The following is a 20310-nucleotide window of genomic DNA, read 5'->3' as shown; positions in this document are numbered from 1 at the left end:
CACCTGGGTGGCTCAGTGGGTTAAAACCTCTGCCTTTGGCTCAGGTCATGATCTCAGGGTCCTGGAATCGAGCCCTGCATGGGGCACTCTGCTTGGCAGGGAGCCTGCTTCCCCCCGCCCCCCACCCTCTCCCTACCTGCCTCTCTGCCTACTGTGATCTCTGTGTCAAATAAATAAACTCTTTAAAAAAATTTTTTTAAAGAGTTTATTTGTTTGAGAGAGGGAGGGTGAGAGGAAGAAGCAGGCTCCCCGCTAAGCAGGGAGCCCGGCGCAGGGCTCTATCCCAGGACCCCACAGTCATGACCTGAGATGAAGGCAGATACTCAACCAACTGAGCCCCTCAGACGTCCACATGAATTTTTTAGTAAACTATTCTGCCGCAGACCTGATTCGTGGCCAGCCTCTGCCTCTCCGCTGTGGTTGTTGTGGGGGTTGAGGAAGGAAGTTAAGGTTGACTTATATAGGAAAGAGCAGTTCCTTGTAATACTGTCTGAGCCTGTGGATCTCTGGCCTCTGGACCCCTCCTGGGCAGCAAGCCATGGATGGGCACCACAGAGGGGGAAGGGACACATGTGTCTCAAACAGCAGCCTAGTATGGACACCTTCACTTCTGCATACCTTTTCCCCCAGCACCTGAGCAAACGTCCCCTGACTCAGGACTGGGGACTGGTCAGCATTCTCCTCCTTCAGCATCAAGGTAGCTGCGTCTGGGGACCGATGTGAGCAGAGCGGGGAAAAGGTGGAGGCAGGATGGTTCACATCACAAATTCCAGAAGGCTTTCAAAGCTATGGACGGAAGATGCTGCATGTTGGTGTGGACCTTATGTGCAATCAGTCAAGAGAAATTCATGAGCAGCTGCCCCAGGCTGTGGGGGAGGGGGTGCAGAAGGTTCTAGCAGGTGGAAGGGGGATAGGCAGTGGACAGGGCAGCTCCTGCCATTCCCGAGTTCAGGCATTTGAAGGCCACAGTAGTGTCTCTATGTAGTGTGTCGTCTCTTTTGTCTTACCTTGGGAAATATTAGGAAGTGTTCATCATGATTTGCATAAAAGGACTTCCAGCCTCAGCTTTATGCTTCTCGCAGATCCAGTTTCTAGCGGCCAACTCCTCTGCCTGTGCATTTCCAGGGAGTCCGTCTCTGGGAGTCGGGAATCACTCGGGAAAGACTGAAGACTGGATGGCGAGGGAGGGGGAGGACACGAGTGGCAGGGCAGTGGGTGGGCTATGCCCCGGGGTGTCGGTGTGGGGTGCGCAGGCTGCGCTCAAGCCTGCTGGCTTCCCTTCTCAATCAGTCTGTCCTTCTTCTCCTGCCCAGGCCCTCCTGGACGGCGCGGCAAGGCTGGAAGAAGAGGCGACCCCGGTGAGTCCCCAGTTTTCGTGGTTTCCAAATCCAGGCCTGGAAGTCTGCCCTTGACCTGAGATCTGGGGGGAGGTACCAGTCCCCGCCCTGCCCCAAAACTCGGGATGCTCGGACCTGGGGCCTGGCCTTCCTCTCCCTTCCAGCTGGCCACTGTCCCCCAAGTTGTGGGTCCAGGACTGCTTTCCTTGGCTTCTCGGCATCCACAGTTCCAGGGATGGTCCCCTTGTGCCCTTGGCCACTCTCAGAAGGTCACCGTCAGCTCCTGAAATGTCCTCTTGCCATTGTGAGGGCTGCTGATGGCTCTCCTGCGTATGTCCCCTGCCCTCCCCAGACCTGGACTGTCCTTTCCTGACTCCTCCACCTCCCTTCCATACAACCCGCAGACTCACCTCTACTTGCTCCCCCCTTCCCCCACCGACACAAGCTGTCCTCCGGCTCCCTGTCGTCTCAGGGAGACCTCTGGCCACCACTTCCCCGAGCAGACCCTGGGCCAGCATCCTCTACTTCTCCCTTCCCCATTCCTACACCAAGTCTTAGTCAGTCTCCCACTCAGTACGCCTTGGACGCATGCCCCCTTCTGTCCATGCCAACACTGCCTCTCAGGACTCTCCCCTCTCCTCCCACTATGTCCCCCACCTCCAGCCTCACCCCATCTGGACTCTCAGCCCGAGTTCATCACCCTCTGTCCTTCCAGCTAGAGAAAGCCTTCTCGAACCTGGCTGGCTGGGGCCATCACCTGAGTCTTCAGAGCCTAGCACACGGCAGGCTCAGGGAAGGCAGGTGCCCAGAACAGGGAAGGAATGAACGCACACATGCTCAGTCCCTAAGCACCTTCACCAGGACCCCAGGCAGATTGCACCCCAGGGAGAAATGGGAGCCCCTTCTGTCTGTGCCTCAGAGTCTTCTCCCAGGCCCTGGGTGCAGGCTTCCTGCCCCCGGTACCACTGTGGGCTTGCTTTATATAATTCCTTATACAGAGGACTTCCAGATAAACCCCCTAGAGTTCACTGCCAGGAAACGCCCTTCATGGATCTCTGCTCGCTTTGACTTCCAGAGCTGAAGTCTGTTTTGTGTTTGATTGCTGGGACTTTCCTTTACTCTGGGTTTTGTGTGTAATTAACCCCCCCACCACCAACACACGTACTGCCGGCTTTCCAAAAACACACTCCATCACTCCGTTCTCCTTTCTCGCCTTGTAAAAGGTCTCATTGCATTTTATTGTAAGCTTCTGATGTCCTTTTTGGAAGGAAATGAGGAATATTTAGTGACTTTTTTTTTAGGATGAAGTGTAATATTACTCAGCTTCCTCAAAAAAGCATTTAGAATTTGGCCTCCACTTGAAAACAGTCTAAAAGTCACAGGAAGACAAGGATTTACTGGGCTCTGGACTGGGTTTTTCCAAGTCCTTCATCTCATGTGACCCTCACAGAGCTCTGCAAAAGATAAAAATATGTTATCATTCCCATTTTGCAGATAAGGAAACTGAGGCTCCCAGGGGATGAGTGTCTTGTGTGAGGTCAGCTGCTGGACAGGGGGTGGGCGGCCCTTCCTCCTTTCACTTTTCCCCCTTTCCCACGCGGGGGTCCTGATTCTCTGCCTTTTGGGGAATGGTGCAAGCCACGCAGAGCAGATGTCCCTCTCAGATTAGCTTTGGCGGGTGGGGAGGCCCCCTGTTTATTTCCAGATAGTTTCGTGTACATGCACATCCTGGCTTTGGCACCTTCCCTCGCACAAACCAGGCCTTTTCCTGCATCCCTGGGAGAAAGGCTCTTTTTGTCTGGTGGGCCGATATCCGGCCAAGATGCCTTTCCCTGCTGCTGCCGCAGCCCCAGACCTGCAGACTGAACTCACCCTGTCCCTGGGGTTCTTTGCCTAGAAAACAGCTCCTGAGCCCTGCAGTGTTTATGCATAGCCCCATCATAATGGAATGGATTTCTCATCTCCCCCACTTCACAGCCCGAGAAGCTCAATACTGCGTTTGCACTTGGGTCCACTTTCTAGGAACCTTGGGCAGGATCCTTTTTAAATCCAGACCTGCCTTTCCCCAAGACCGTCCATTCTCCCCAGTTCCCCCTCCCCCAGATACCTCCCTCTGTGCCAGCATTTCTGTACCTGGTTGCAGGAGGGAGGGGATCTGCTCTGCACACTTGTCCTTCGCCACCAAAGTGGGAGCTCCTCAGAGCCAGCACTGGACCCCTAGGCACTCAGGAGAGGGTCGGTAAAGAGACAGTTCAGTAGGTTAAAGAGAGGGTCGGTGATTGACAGGAAAGAGGGAGGAAAGGGAGTAGGAAGCGAGAAAAAGAGACTGGTGGGCCAGGATGGATAAAGGGTTAGGAGACTGGAAGACACGAGGACAAAGGCATCGAAAGCTGCTTGGCTGGTGTCCATGCTACACCACACCTGCGGAGACAAATGGAGGAACTCACCCCATCTTTGCAGCTGTCAGCCTTAGACCTGCTATCTCAGAGCTAGGGTCCTATTGTCATTGCTGTTGCTTTAAATAGATTTGTGTATTTATTAGTGGCAGTATGCATTTGAAAGCATGTCTGTGTGCAGAAGAGATTTATTTATTCTGCTAACGATGCCCCCTTTGCATTTGGATTTACGGACACTGAATTGCTCCATGTGCATTCTCCAGGAGTCTAGGGCGCTGAGGATGGGGAACAGTTCCATGAGTCCCATTGAAAAATTCTAGAACAGGAGCCATATAGTTCGCAAATGACTGTAAGAAGATAATCATTTAATACTTTGTGTTCTGATTCATACAACAATGTTCTCTTCATTTGTTCAGTGGTCCATGGAGACCACTTGGCCAGGGAATGCAATTCACTTCCTGCCCTGGCCCGTGAAGAGGGTGGGGGGCAGGGCAGTTCTTAGATCTCAGAGTTCCAGAAGTTTCTGGGATTTAAAAACTAGGACTTACGGGCGCCTGTGTGGTTCAGTCATTAAGTGTCTGCCTTTGGCTCGGGTCATGATCCCAGAGCCCTGGGATGGAGCCCCATATTTGGCTCCCTGCTCGGCAGGAGGCCTGCTTCTCCATCTCCCGTTCTCCCTGCTTGTGTTCCCTCTCTCACTGTGTCTCTATCAAATAAATAAATAAATTCTTTAAGAAAAAAAAAAAAAAAGGGCGGGGGGGACTAGGACTTGAAAGGATAGCTACATATCAGCTCTACTACAATCATGCAGGTCTGCCTTGCCGTGTCATGCTGGGGTTCTTAATCTATCCTGACCCCAAAAAAACCCTTTCGAAAAGATTTCTTCGGGGTGCCTGGTGGTTTAGTAGGTTAAAGCTTCTGCCTTCGGCTCAGGTCATGATCCCAGGGTCCTGGGATGAAGCCCCACATTGGGCTCTCTGCGTGGCAGTGAGCCTGCTTTCCCCCGCCCCGCCACGCTCTGCCTGCCTCTCTGCCTACTTGTGATCTCTCTCTGTCAAATAAATAAAATCTTTAAAAATAAATTAAAAATAAATAAATAAAAGATTTCTTCTTCCAGTGGAAGAAGCACTTCTGGAATGATAGAGTAAGAACCTCCGAAAATCTGCATAAAAAGCAGCAAGAACACCAGAAGTAAAAATGGACCTTTTCAGAACTCTGGAAATTAATGTCTGGTAACAACCCAAGAAGTGTTTATTCAGGACAAATATCTTGCTAAGAACAGTGAAGTTCGTAGCATTTTAACTTGCCCATTTCCCAGCCCCGTGGTAACCTTAAAAACTATCAATCCCATAACCACAGTACCTGTGACAATTAGTGGCCACAGAAAAAAAGCAAAACATTTTGAAGGTCCATAACTGCTCATTCCCAGAGAATTGTCACTGTCAGCTTCCAGGAAAAGCCCGTACATAGCACTTGTCTTTATCTGACCTGATGTGGAACTCACTCATGGGGAAAAGCTCTGTCTGGAGTGTTTGCCAAAATCAATCAGCAGCAATTGTTTAACACTGCAGTTGTCTAAGGTAGCAGCACTAGTTAGAATAAGGAAGAAGCCAACACAAACACTTAAATGAAAATCTAGAGGATGAGCCATCCAGAGGGGCCTTGAAATGCTCCAGCACATTCCTGGGAATCTAGAAGGCACATGTGTGTGCAAGGCTGTGTACACATCCACAAAAGACCTGAGAGAGCCCTAGTATCTCACTTCTGGCTGACCTTGAAGCCCTGCTCAAATAGGAAGTGAAGGCAAAGGCAGAGTTATAACCTGGCAGAGCACTGAAGTTGTGCTTCAACACATAGCGAACCCCTTGGCACAGAACAGGAGATGTACTGAATTGAAGTATTAAAGGAAACCTCTGTCTCAGCTGACCATTAAGCTAACCAAGAGAGAATTCAGAAGCTGCGCATGACAAAGAGTACACACTTTGGAGAATTAGTCCAGGAAAACCCCAGAGCAAACAAAGAGCAACAATAATAACCAACAGCAACACAAATCCTGGAAAGGAGGATGGATATCTAATTTCCAGAGTAGCCACATTAGATTATTTTTAATGTCCAGTGTTTAACAAAAAAAATATGAAACACGCAGAGATATAAGAAAGTATAACAATGAAAAAGGAAAAAAAAAAAGCAGTCCATAAAAACCATCTGTGACGGCACCTGCGTGGTTCAGTGGGTTAAAGCCTCTGCTTTCGGCTTGGGTCGTGATCCCGGGGTCCTGAGATCGAGCCCTGAGTGGGGCTCTCTGCTCAGCAGGGAGTTTGCTTCCCCCTCTCTCTCTCTGCCTGCCTCTCCGCCTACTTGTGATTGCTCTCTATCAAATAAATAAATAAAATCTTAAAGAAAAAAACCATCTGTGAGCCCAGTGGACTTACTTGACAAAGATTTTACTTATTTTTTTAAGACTTTATTTATTTATTTGAGAGACAGAGAGCGGGAGGAGGGGCAAGGGAAGAAGGCCAAGCAGACTCTGCTGAGGGTGGAGCTGGACACAGGGCTCGATCTCATGACCCTGAGTCACCACCTGAGCTGAAATCAAGCGTCAGACACTTAACTGACTGAGCCACCCAGGTGCCCCTAGATAAATATTTTATGTTGACTGTGATAAATTGTGTTTTAAGAACTAATGGAGGGGCGCCTGGGTGGCTCAGTGGGTTAAGCCGCTGCCTTCGGCTCAGGTCATGATCTCAAGGTCCTGGGATCGAGTCCCGCATGGGGCTCTCTGCTCAGCAGGGAGCCTGCTTCCTCCTCTCTCTCTCTGCCTGCCTCTCTGCCTACTTGTGATCTCTCTCTGTCAAATAAATAAATAAAATCTTTAAAAAAAAAAAAGAACTAATGGAAACCAAGTCTAAAGAATTAAAGGAAAGCAGAACAGTTATGTGCCACCAAATGGAGACAGACTATCAATAGAGAGATAGAAAGTATTAAAAAAAAAAAAGGTAGAAATTCTGAAACTGTAAATTACAATAACTGAAATGAAAAAATTCACTGAAGAGTCTCAACAGAGGGTTTGGGCTGGTAGAAGAAAGAATCAGCAAACTCGAAGATAGGTTAGTTGAGATGATCCTGTCTAAGAAAGACAAAGAAGAAAGAATGAAGAAAAATGAAAAGTCTCAGAGCCCTGTGAGACCCCGTCAAGTATGCCAACGTACATGTAATTGAGACCTCAGAAGAAAAGAAGAGAAAGAGGCAGAAAGAATATGTGAAGAAATAGTGGCCAAAACCTTCCCAAACAGAAACAAAAATGCTATTTTATATATCCAAGAAGCTTAACAAACTCCAGATAAGATAAACTCGAAGAGATCCACACCTAAGCACATCACAACCACATTGCCAAAAGCAAAAAAGGAAGAGAGAATCTTGAAAGCAGCAAGAGAACAAGGACTCAGCACAGAAAAGGAATCCTTGATAAGATTAATAGCTGATTTCTTTTCATGAAATCAGCTATTAATAAAAATCATGAAAGCCAAAAGTCAATGGGGATGACATATTCAGAGTGGTGAAAGAAATAAAAACTGTTAACAGAGAAATCTATAGCAAACATATATTTCAAAAGCAAAAGAGAAATTAAGACATGCCCAAATAGGGGCGCCTGGGTGGCTCAGTGGTTAAGCCGCTGCCTTCAGCTCAGGTCATGATCTCAGGGTCCTGGGATCCAGTCCCGCATCGGGCTTTCTGCTCAGCAGGGAGCCTGCTTCCCTTCCTCTCTCTCTGCCTGCCTCTCTGCCTACTTGTGATTTCTCTCTGTCAAATAAATAAATAAAATCTTTAAAAAAAAAAAAAAAAAAAGACATGCCCAAATAAACAAAAAAGTGGAGAGAATTTATTTCTATCAACCTGTCCTATAAGCAGGTCTGTAGGGATTCTTTCAATCTGAAGTGAAAGGACATTAGACAGTAATTTATTTTTTAAAAAGATTTATTTATTTATTGGAGGGGGAGTTGGGGGGAGGGGCAGAGGGAGAGGGAGAAGCAGATTCCCCCCTGAGCTTGGAGCCTGACATAGCACTCAATCCCAAAACCCTGAGGTCATGACTTGAGCCAAAACCAAGAGTCAGCTGCCCAACTGACCTACCACCAGGCACCCCTAGACAGTAATTTAAATCCACATACAGAAATAAAGAGCTTCATGAGGTAGCTACATAGGTATATATAAAAGACAGTATATAAATGTATTTTTATTTGTTACTTTTTGCGCTCTTCTGATTTAAAAGCCAGCTGTGTAAAGCAATAATGATAAAATTGTGTTGATGGGCTAATGGTGTATAAAATAGTCATGTTATAAAAATACAAAGAAGGAGATAACTAACATGGCTATATTGGAGCAAAGTATTTGTTTGTAATTAAAAGTAAATTGTTGTGGTGCCTGGGTGTCTCAGTTAAGTGTCTGCGTTTGGTTTATGTCCTAGAGTCCTGGGATCATGTCTGCTTCTCCCTCTCCCTCTGGCCCTCTGCCTGCTTATGCAAGCTCTCTCTCAAATAAATAAATAAAATCTTAAAAAAAAAAAAGTAAATTGTTATTCATCCAAACCAAATTATTTATTAAGATGATAATTATAAACCCCAGGACAACCACTAAGAAAATTATTCCAGAAGTATGGCAAGAGAAACAAAAGAATTAAAATAGTATGCTAGAAAATATCTATTTAACAAAAAGAAGCAATAATAGGTAATAGAGAAACAAAAAAGACATAAAACCTAGAGAAATTAAATATCAAATTGGCACACCTGAATCCTGCATTAAAGGTAAATGGATTTTAAAAAACCCAAATACCCAGAGAATTCCTAAGAAAGAACAAAGCCAGAGGCATCATGCTTCCTGATTTCAAACTATACTATAAAACTACAGTAGTCAAAACAGTATGGTACCGGTATTAAAACAGACACCTTTAGGCACATAGACCAATGAAACAGAATCCAGAGTCCAGAGATAAACCCACCAATGGAGCACAATGGTTCCAGTTTCTCCACATCCTTATTAACACTTGTTATTTTTTTATAGTAGCCATTCTATCTAATGGATGTGAGGTGATGTCTCGTTGTGGTCTTGATTTGCATTGCCTTCTTGATGATGATGTTGAGTGCCTTTTGGATCACATTCTTTACTTACTTACTTACTTACTTACATAAAGAATCCTCAGGGGCACCTGAGTGGCTCAGCGGTCAAGCATCTGCCTTTGGCTCAGGTCGTGATCCCAGAGTCCTGGGATCGAGCCCCATGTTGGACTTGCTGCTCAGGGGGGAGCCTGCCTCTCCCTCTCTCTTTGTCCCTCCTCCCACTCCTGCTCGCTCACACGCGCTCTAATAAATAAATAAAATCTTAAAAAAAAAAATAGAATCCACAGAGGAGTGCCTGGGTGGCTCAGTCAGTTGGGCGGCCAACTTGATTTCAGCTCAGATCATGATCTCAGGGTCCTGGGATTGAGCCCCACATCAGGCTCCACACCCGGTATGGAACCTACTTAAAACAATCATGAAAACAACAAAAGTCCAATGGATTTGCTTTCCACTCGGACTTCTCATCGGTACCCCTGCCTGCCCTGCACAGCATAATGAGCAGGGTGATTTCTAGAGTCAGCCTCCATGCCCAGGCTGGCCTTTCGGACCCTGAATCTCAGGGAGGCATCCTTACCCCTGACCGTGCTGCCCAAAATGCTGGGGGCGGGGGGGCGGGCACCTTCTGAGGTCCCATCTCAACAGGATGCTCCTCAGACCTGCTGTTCAGTTAGGGTCGGTTCTGCAACATGAGTGAAAACCACAAAAAACTACCAGCTGTGCTTCTCTTCCCCCTGCAATCTAAGGGGTGTGTGAGGGCACGTGCATGTGTGTCTGTGCGTGGGTGTGCCTGCCAGAGAGCATGCAAGAGAAAGAGTGAATCTGACATTCCAGCCAGCATTTGTTTTTGGTGCCTATTAGATGTTGCTGCTGTTCTGGGCACCTTACAGATGTGTAACGTGTCCCTCAATGCTCCCTGATGGTACTGGCCAAATTAATCCAGGCCAGAGACCCAAGCTGAGTGCCGGCTCTCGGACTCATTACTGACTCTGGATTTGCCAGCCTGCAAGCCTCATGGCTTCTATCCACGAACTGAGTTTAAAAGTCCACCCAGTTTAAGGAGCAGCTGGGGGGCTCAGTCAGTTAAACAACTGCCTTTGGCTCAGGTCATGATCCTGGAGTGCTGGGATCAAGTCCTGCATGGGGCTCCCTGCTCAGCTTCTCCATCTGACCCTTCCCGCTCTTGTGCTCTCTCGCTCTCTCTCTCAAATAAATAAGTAAAATCTTTAATTTAAAAAAAAAAAAAGGCCACTCAGTTTAAAAGCCCCAGAGAAACATGGCCAAAGGTCTCTATCTTCATGGTGGGCTGGGTCTTCAAGGCACCTGCCAGGTAGGGGGAAATATTCTTCCCAGTTTGTTTTTCCAGAAGTACACCATTTGGGAAACCCTCAGGAGCTGTCTGTTCCCCAGAGGGGCAAAGAGCTCCTGGTTTGGGAACCCCTTTTGAGCTACATCAGTTCGGTTCAAGAGGCCACAGGCTCAGTGAACCCTCTACTCTGACCCATTTTATTTAGTTCCCAAGTCATCTGGCTCATATTTCACTGCCCCCCACGTTCCTGACAGCAAAGTAAATGGATGCAAGCAGTGCCTGGGACACATGTTTGAAAGCTGTGTGCGGAACGCGTGGGAGGCCCTGCAGCCAGCCTCACTTTCTTTTTTTGTTTTCATTTTATTTTATTTTATTTTATTTTATTTGAGAGAGAGAGAGAATGAATGGGGGAGGAGCAGAGGGAGAACATGGGACTCGATCCTAGGACCCTGGGATCAGGACCCTGGGATCATGACTGAAGGCATGAGCTGAAGGCAGACGCTTAACTGACTGAGCCACCCAGGCGCCCCTGGCCTCACTTTCTAAGAACAGCTCAGGGGAGCTCCTGCTCCCAAGGCAGTTTCTCTCCACCCCCTTTGTTAGGCTCAGAGTCAGACAAGCCTGGGTTCTGTCCCAATAGGAGCAGGACGTGACTCTGGGCACGGTAACCTTTCTGAGCCTGTGTTCTCATTTGTAACCTGCGACCGGGGAGGATGCAGCGGGGGTTTTGAGATGTTTGGGGAAAACCACGCAGCTCCCAACATGCACACAGAGTAGGGAGTGAGTGACGGCTCCTTTTACAGCTTCTCCTCCTGCTGCACCCCTCCCCCAGCCCCGGGCTGCACACTCAGGACGGCAGGGGCTGCACACTCAGGACGGCAGGGCGCTCACGACGATAATCACAGTCTGAGCTTTCTTTTTGTCTTCCTTCCTTTCTTCTTCTTCTTCTTCTTTTTTAAGATTTATTTATTTGTTTGTTTGTTTATGTATTTATTTATTTGAGAGAGAGAGAGGGAGAGAGAGAACATGAGCATGAGCTGGGGGGGGGGCAGAGAAAGGAGAGAATTTTAAACAGACTCCATGCTGAGCATGGAACCTGACACAGGGCTCGATCTCAGGGCCCTGAGATCAGGACCTGAGCTGAAACCAGGAGTGGGACACTCAGCTGACTGTGCCCCCCCCCCGGGCATACCCCCACCACTGTCCCAAGTCTGAGCTTTCTTAGAGGGAGCTTAGAGGAGAATGTGAGGAAAGGCAGCCAAAGCCAGAAGACCAGACAAAAACACAGACCTCATTCCAGCCAGTTTTCAGTTAAAGCTTATTGCTTTTTCTGACTTGGTAAGCTGGACATGTGTATCCAGGGACACCAGAGAGCTCTGCAGTGGAAGGTCAGTCTCTCCTACTCTCCCACCGTCACACCCCCATACCCCCACACCCCTGGCTTCTGTCTTCCCGCCATTCTGCTCCCCTCCCCACAGGCAAGGGGATGAACATAGTCCGTGTCCACACCCAGAGATGTAGCTCGTTCATCCAAACAAAAGCCTGTTGGTTTTTTCCTTAGCTCAGATGGCTAAATAAATAGTAATACACTGTTCCATACCTTTTTAAAAATGTAACAATATTGGGACGCCTGGGTGGCCCAGTTGGTTGGACAACTGCCTTCGGCTCAGGTCATGATCCCGGAGTCCTAGGATCGAGTCCCGCATAGGGCTCCCAGTTCCACGGGGAGTCTTCTCCTTGCTCATGTTCTCTCTCACTCTCTCTCTCTCTCAAATAAATAAATAAAATCTTAAAAAAAAAAATGTAACAATACGAGGTGCCTGGGTGGCTCAGTCACTTGAGTCCCTGCTTAGGGTGGAGCCTGCTTCTCCCTCTCCTGCTCACCCTGCTTGCTCACGCTCTTTCTGTCAAGTAAATGAAATCTTACAAAAAAGAAAGAAAACATATGTAGCCTTTCCGTATGTGAAACAAAAGCAAATCTTCATTCATAATATGAGAAATGATGGTTAAAACTATAATCACAGTGGATACCCATTTGGCAATGCTAATTAGGACTTAAACTGTTTGTGCCAATTGCCACAATGATGATCCTTCTAGAAATGTATACTGTGGGTGTGTTAACATATATGTAAAATGACAGGTATATAAAAATATCCATAGCAGAACTATGGGTAGGGATGCGTGGGTGGCTCAGTGGGTTAAGCCTCTGCCTTTGGCTCAGGTCATGATCTCAGGGTCCGGGATCAAGCCCCGCATGGGGGGGGGGTGCGTCTCTGCTCAGCAGGGTGCCTGTTTCCCCCTGTCTCTCTGCCTACCTCTCTGCCTGCTTGTGATCAAATAAATAAATAAATAATTTTTTTAAAAAAAAGAACTATAGGCAATGGCCAAAAATTAGAAATAGCACAGTGGGACAGCAGAAAGAAAGGAGGGTACGTTTCAGCTTTAAATGGAATACCACGCAGTTGTGGAAAAGACTAACGGGATTCTATATGCTCTACTGGGGAACAAGTTCCAAAGCATATTGTTACATTTTTTTTTTAAGATTTTATTTATTTATTTCGGGGAGGGAGACGGTGCAAGCATGAGCTGGAGGTGCAATGGAGAGAGGGGCAGAGGGAGACTCCGACTTCCTGCTGAGCAGGGAGCCTGACACAGGCTCGATCGCAGGACCCTGAGATCATGACCTGAGTGGAAGGCAGACACTCAGCCTACTGAGCCACCCAGGCACCCCCAGGGCTCTTTATGTTTTCTCTGAACTCTCCCTTCATAATCTTTTGACTGTTTTTCTCTTAAGTTGTTGATGTTTTTAGAGCTGATTTGTAGGAGCGTTTTTATGTCAAGGTACATTAGCCTTTGTGACCTGAGTCAGAAATATTGTTCCCACTTTCACTGTTGACTTTGCTTACAGTGCTTTCAGCCTTGTAGGCATTTGGGGTTTTATATGGTTGAATCAGACTTTGATTTTATGGCTTCTGGATTAGGGACTGTAGTTGGAAAAGCCTTCCACTCTCCACAGTTAGAAGGGAATTTTCCTCTAGGATTTTTTTTTTAAGTTGAAGTTTATTTACCACGCTGTGTTAAATTAGTTTCCAAGGTACAATATAGTGATTTGACTTCTCTATAGGTTGTGTGTGCTTATTACAAGTGCAGCTACCCTCTGTCACCATGCAACATTATTACCTTATAATTGACTATATTCCCTACTGCGTACCTTTCATCCCCATGACTTATTCTTTCCATAACTGGAAGCCTGTATCTCCCACCCCCTTCACCCATCTTGCCCATCTCCCTCTTCCTCTGGCAACCACCAGTTTGTTCTCCGTATTGATGGGTCTGTTTTCCTCTAGGATTTTTATGATTTTTTTTTAACATGTAAGTCTGATCTTTCTGGAATTTATCCTGGCTCATGCGGAGGCACGGATCCAGCTTCACTTTGTCCTGATAACCACCTGACTACCCGGCACCCTTGAGTAGCACTGCCCCTCTTCCCACGGGCTCCAGGGGCTCAGGTGGAGAGTCAGGGACAGACCACAGCATGTGGTGTAACATTGGGGCCTTTGTCCCTAGGAACCATGAGAAAATGAGGGCTGGGGGCATGGGGGTCCATGTTTTGGACTCAGGTCCATCTGCGTCTTGAAAACAGCACCCTGGCCCCAGAGTGGAGATTGGAGTAGCAATGACTCAGCCTGGATCGTGGCACACCCTGCTCCTTGCTTTTGGGTTTGAGCTCCTGGGTCTGCAGCCCTCCCACCAAAACTCCTTCTGGGTCAGTTCCTGGGGATCTAGATATGCACACAGATGCCCCTCACACACCCAGAGTTCCTTCAGTGAGCTGGACCTTCCGCTGACCTCCCTCCCACGGTATTGACCAGTGCCCCATCATCACCAGCAAATGCAGCGTCTGTGAACCCCACACAGCTCACCCGAGCCCACTGCCTTTTTCCTTGACCCCCACCTTCCTTCCATCTCATGCCTCTTCCAGCCCATGAATCCCACCACATCGCCCCATCTGGTTTGAATCGCACACACACACTCTAGCCCATGCAAGGCAACTGGCGGCTTGAGGGACGCATCCCCGCTGGCTGGTGACACTAAATGCCAGACCCACATGTGGATGTCCAGGCTCCTGCCCCCAGCAGGGCCACCTCTGTGTGCCATCCTCAAGGTCATCACTCCAGGATCCCCTTCCCCTCCCTACAGATGACTCCCCTTATGCACACATATGGTTGTGTCTCTCATCTTGAGGAAGTAGCCCTCTCTGGACCCCATGTCCCCAGAGCATCTGCTCTGTGTATTTGCAACCCTTTGGGGCAAAACTTGAAAGTGCTCGCTACTCATATTCCTCTCGCCCTTCTCTTGGAGAAGCCATCTCCAACCAGATTTGCATATCCGTCACTCCCCATGCCCTTACCGCTACGTGGCTAGAGCCCATGGCTGGGTTTTTTTTTTTTTTTTTTTCAAGATTTTATTTATTTATTTGAGAGAGAGAGAGCACGAGCAGAGTGAAGGGCAGAGGGAGAAGTGGCTCCCCACTGAGGAGGGAGCCCAGTGTGGGACTCGAGCCCAGGACGCTGAGATCCTGACCTGTGCTGAAGGCACATGCTGAACAGACTGAGCCATCCAGGCACCCCCAGTAGGCTGGGCTTGGTCTTCATTTTACTCAGCTGTCTGCAGTGCAGGGCACAGGCAGCCACCTTCTACTCCTCAGTGTACTTTCTCCCCTCAGCTTCTAGGAATTCCCTCTTTTCTTCCCAACTTCCAACTGTTGGGACATCTCTGAGTGCTGTGTGTGTGTGTGTGTGTGTGTGTGTGTGTGTGTGTAAGGCTGAGCTCCTGATCCTTCCAGCCAAACCCGCCTGACCCACAGTCCCCCCACCTCTGTTGATGGCAACTCCGTTCTTACAGTGATTCCCGCTAGAACTGTGGAGTCCTCCATAGTTCTCGACTCCTCCCTCTCATGCTCCAGAGAAATCCTCTTGGCTTCACCTTCAGAATCCATCCAGAGACCAGCCCCCATGCGCCCCTTCCCCTGTGCCGCTGCCTCTTTTTCTGTTGTACTTGTCATTTCATAGGTGATGTACTTGTTTGGTATCTTGGGTACCTCCCTTGCTAGAAGGTCAGCTTCTTAGGACGGGGACCTTTGTCATGGTCACTGCTGTGTCCTGCGAGCCCAGAACAGCAGGTGCTCCGTGAATGTCTGCAGAGTGGATGTGCCAGTAGATGGGAGAGGGAGAACATGTCAAGGGGGGCTCATCATTGTCCGGGTCACTACAGGGGTGGGAGGGAACATCACCCACAGAGACTAGGAACCAGGAGAGGAGCACGTTTGTGGGCAGAAGACCAGGAGCATGTCTGTGCACCTTAGCTGGGCTTCTGAGGCACAGCTGGGCCTGGAGACCCCTATGTGGGACACTTCTGCATAGGGTAGTCAAGAGTGTGATGAGATCCCTGGGGAAGACGGGAGAGGTAGGGACAGATGAGTTCAGCGGAGAACTGAAGAGAAGAAAGCCTTTGCCATGAGCTCTGAGGAGCTTCTGTGTGAGGCTGGGATGGATGGAGCCAGATAAACAGCGAGGGAAGTGGGAGGAACGTGACCTTTTGGAAACCAAAGGAAGAGAAAGTTTCCAAAAGGCGGCTCACTCAGCAGTGTGGGGTGAGGAAGATAAGTCCTTGGTGGGGTGCAACAGGCAGGGAGGCAGCTGTGGGTGGCAGGGCTCCTGGAAGGCAGGGCAGGCCGGCTCCTCCAGCTTCCATGACTGGACATAGACAGGAGGCTGGGGACAGACGTCCATACGGGCTGATATGTGCATGTAGCATCAGAAAGATGATGGTGCATCTGTCCAGTGGCTTTTCTTTTCCTCGGAAAACAAGGCACTGGGTCCCCACCTGAAGGTGAGAAGTCCGTTGTGCAGCTGACCACGTGACCAGCGCCCTGCCCCATCCTAGTCTAGACTTGGGGGACCCACGTTACCATTCTCGGGCATGAGCACTACCATACATCAGTTTTTCAAGCAAAAAATCTTTGACTTTTCTCTCCTTCTTCTATGCCCTGTGCATCCCTCCACCCCCCACCATTAAATCCTGTGGGTCCTCACTGAGAAGTATCTTCTCACTCACTTCTCTCCTCTCCATTGTGAGCACATGAGTCCCGGCCACCATCACCTACGTGGGGACAGCTCCCCTGCACCCATTCTCACGCCTCCCACCCCTCCTCCGAGCAGGACCCTTCCAGCCCCCTACTTCCCACTGCCCTTCAGATCTCAGGGCATGGACACATGGCACCAAGCTCTGGCTGGCCTTCTCCCCATGCCCTCCCCTCCCCTCTGTACACCCCAGCCCCTCAGAAACCCAGTGATCCTGGTGCATTGGGGGTTTTGCCATCTCTGCCTCACATCTCCCTTCCCCTTCAGAACCCTGCCTGGCTTGGGAGTTGCTGCACTTTTCCCTGAGTCAATTTCTTCAGCATCTATCCTTCCCAGAAAGATTGTGCAAATCCGAGATCCTGCCTCTTGTATTCCCCAGTGGGCCCCCTTACTTGCCCTGCCGGGGTGGGGGTCCGGCTCATCAGTGGCGATCCACAAGTATGCGTGGGCCAACTGCCTGCCGAGTGTCCCCTCCTTCCTGTGCCAATGTCGCTATCCAGACAGAGGCCTTCAGGGAGCAGAGAGTTTACTGGATTGGTTGGGAACAGCATGCCTTTAACGGAAAGTGTATGGGGTGCAAGAGTCAGGAGAACTCTTTCTAGAATGAGTTCTACCCCTTAACCCACTATGTGGCTTTGGACAAGTCATTGCTTTCTCCCTGGGCACTCCTGTTATCACACATCCCACAAAGATGGCTGAGAAGGTCAAATGCAACATGGTTTGTAACCCAGGAGGCTTCTCAGATGTTCTCCAGGAGTCTTCATCTGTTGGGGGGTGTCAGCGTGCTACACCAGCCTTTCCTAGAGCAGCATCCTGTGTTTCTGGACTCAGCCCCTTCAGCTTCCCCATGCATACCCAGACCGGCATCCCTAACCCCAGGCTGAGCCACAGGCACCCCCGCCTGTCTGCTCAGCAACACCCAGACCTGCACCCTTAGGAGTGCTCTGCCCTCTGCCCCAAATGTTTTCTCCCCCAGGTCTTTCCCCTTCAGTAGAAATGAACTGACCCCAGATGAGCCCCCACATTTGTTCTTCAGGCAGGAACAGGTCTGATTCCTACCTGGCTTTTGCCCAAACCAGACGTGGGTGGGGCCCAGACAGGGATCAACGGCTTTGCTGTGAAATGATCACCGAACCAATACACCAGTGGGGTGGGTGGTTGGGGGGAATTGTCCTTACCGCCCACACGACCGCCCCTGCCCCTGCAAGGACAAAAGCACCCCTTCTACCCTGCTACTTGGCTTTGGGGCCTATGAGAGCATCAAAGGCTTGCAAGGAGGGGCGACCGGCAGCTGTGTGAGGGAGGGGGGCTGGCCCGAACAAGGGGACCCTCTCTCCCTGCGACGCTGAATGTGGCTTCTCTGCTTATGTTTTGCAGGTCCTCCCGTAAGTGTCCTGGATTATCCTCTCTGTTCCTGAAAGATAAGACAAGTCATTCTCTTCTGTAACTATTACATGAAAATAATCTTTAGTTAAGGAGGTGTGTTGTGTCCTTTGAAAAAAAAAAAAATCAGTCCTGGACAGGAGCCATATTTTTTTTCCTTTATTTTGTAGATGAATGCCAGCACAGGATTCTATGGGGTTGACTTCCCGCTGTGAAGTGTCCTGTGACTCTTTTTTCCTTCTAGGAGAGCTGGCCCCAGTCTGGCTGAGCCTCCAGGACTCTCTGGCCCAGCCCAGGTGCACAGAGATGCAAGTGCCATGTCCTCATTTTCTAAATGCTCTGCAGCAGTTAATCTGTTTAAATGTTTTTGTCTCCTGTGCTTTGGCGGAAAGGGCTCTGGAGCCAGTCAGCAATGCCAGGAATCGTGGGGTCCATTTTCCTGATTGGCCAAACTAAGTTTGCCTCCCAGGTTTGGGCAGCTGAGCCTTCCAGGGAGCACCGCACCCCCCAACCCCAGCCAGCCAGAGTGGGGAGTGGGGAGAACGGTGCACTCGAAGGACTGGCCGCCAGGGGGCAGTGTGGAAAGCAGGGGATGCTCAGCACCCTGGATCTCCGGAACTCAGGGCTCCTTCTGCAAAGACACGCGCCGGGTGCTTCTTTGATTCATCTTGGCAGTTTTCTCAGAGCCGGATGCATCCTGACGAATCTATTCAGGGAGCTCCCTGACGGTCCGCCTGAGCCCAAGTGAACCTTCTGAAGGAATGCCTTTCGGATGAACAGTTTTATTTTTGACTTCCCCTTAGCATGACTCCCTGCCCCACGGGCACCCTTCGGGGTGCAGCTCCTCTGTGCGTGCAGTGGCACCACACCAGGCCAGAGGGCGAGCCAGTGAGGATGGGTAGAGATGTATTGGCCACCGGCAGTATCTGGCTGTTGAGTCATTCCCGGCTGTCACGGAGAGGCTAGCCTGTGTGAACTTGCTGGAAGTGCCTAACGCAGAGGGCAGAGGAGTGATTTTCTTTACTTTTTTTTTTTTTTTTTCTTTTTTAACTTGGCTGTTAAACTCTTAAGTGTATTCAACAAATGCAGAATTCTCAAGCTCCAGCCTGAGATGGGTACCGAGTATGGGGCAGTGGCCAGGCAGTCAGTGCCCAGAGCCCATCGGGCAGAGGAGCATCCGGGAGCAAGAAATGACACCCCCCGCCCCCCCACTCTCATAGCTCAGGCTTCCAAGGCTGTGTGCCCCTCAACCAGAGCCATTTCTGCTCTCTAGCCCTGATTTGGGGAGTCCTTTTCCATGGTGGCAGTGATACCACCCTTCAGAATCACCATGTCCCCCTGTGGTCCTTGCCATGTGCCCTCTGCCGGCCCACCCCCAACCACGTGGGTGTGTTCCCTGGTGGCATGCCCCCCCCCCAGCTTGGCGCCAAGAGGCAGGAAATGGACGCTCTGTCTCCCAGACCCATCACAGCCCTGAGTGCCCCCCCTACACACACACCAGGAGTCATTACCAAACCATCAGCCTTTACTGCAAACCCTGCTGAAAGTGGGGAGGACCACGGCGGGGGGGGGCGCCTGATTGAGTTATAAGTGTTGCCATATGGTTTTCTGCTCAAAGTCTGATTATTAATGACGTATTAATTACCACAGGGGCAATCAGGACGAGATGGCTACCCGGTAATTTGCCATTTATTTTTTGCTCTTTGTGCCCTTTTCTCTGGAGCTGATCTTCTTCCTCTGAGCCTTTATTTAACTGTCTGCGCTCCTGCCCCCTCCTCCACTCTGCCCTTCTGCTCTCAGTGGCTGAGGTCTGTAGAGGGAGGATTAGCAGTAGGAGCGCGATCTGTCTGCTGTTCCAGCTGTCCTGCAAGCAAAGCAAAGAGGCTCAAGAAGGAGACTCCTTGGCATCCCAAATCTTCCAGAAACTCTTGCTGCCCAGGCTGTCTGTGCTGAGCTGAGAGTCTGGCCCTTGGCGGTGGAGCACCCCACCCACCCACCAACCCTGGCTCAGCCGCCAGCCTCTGTTTCCCCAGCGGGCAGGGGGCTGCTTGTCCCAGCCCACTGGCGTCCTGTCAGCACTCAGGGATCAGGAGACTGGTTGATTCCCGTGTGGTCTTTGTGGTGTCATCACTTCTCAGATCTTTTGAATTAAACCTCAAAGTTGGCTTATATTTGAAATCAGTATACCCCCACCCGGGCTGGGTGAGCACCGCCGGAAAAGGGAAATTACATAGAGCTGTGCTGTTGTCTAGTCCTGCTCAGAGAGGTTAAGGAGCAGGGCCCCTAAATCCAGAAGTCCTAATGCATCCAAGTGGCCAGAGGTGGGGGGTGAAAGGAGAGCATGGCAGGACCTGGGGTGCGGTTGGAGGGTGGAAGTTGTTTTGTGCCCTCCGGCTAGGAAGACAGAGGGAGGGAAACGTGGCTTGATTCAGAGGCCTCGCTAATGACCAGCTCTGTCCAGAGTCGGGACAGGCTGGTGGTGGAGGGCGGGGCGGGGGTTGGGGTGCTCTCCGCAAGTGCTGCCAGAGCCGCCTTCCCAGGGAGCTGTGGATGGCAGTCCAGTCCCGAGCACTGGGCACCAGGCAGATCTGGGCTTGCAGGCCAGCTCTGTGCGTCCCAGCTGGGGGCCCC

General features: G+C 49.9%; 1 protein-coding gene across 6 annotated transcripts in view; it reads left to right on the top strand.

Moving 5' to 3' along the window:
* The window catches only part of COL23A1 (collagen type XXIII alpha 1 chain), a 311296-nt gene that overhangs the window by 248728 nt on the left and 42258 nt on the right, over positions 1–20310 (top strand). For 5 of the 6 annotated variants that reach the window (XM_045069300.1, XM_045069299.1, XM_045069296.1 and 2 more), the window contains exons 3-5: positions 1314–1358; positions 17674–17681; positions 19330–19356. In XM_045069300.1, coding sequence (XP_044925235.1) covers positions 1314–1358; positions 17674–17681; positions 19330–19356 — 80 coding nt within the window. The remainder of the gene's footprint in view (positions 1–1313; positions 1359–17673; positions 17682–19329; positions 19357–20310) is intronic. The other variant, XM_045069295.1, reaches the window with a different exon arrangement.

Source organism: Mustela putorius, unplaced genomic scaffold (genome assembly GCF_011764305.1).
Source record: "Mustela putorius furo isolate JIRA1106 unplaced genomic scaffold, ASM1176430v1.1 tig00003923_pilon_pilon_pilon, whole genome shotgun sequence".
NCBI lineage: Eukaryota > Metazoa > Chordata > Mammalia > Carnivora > Mustelidae > Mustela > Mustela putorius.
Note: the sequence above shows the minus strand (reverse complement) of the source record. Positions and strands in the feature narration are given on the sequence as shown.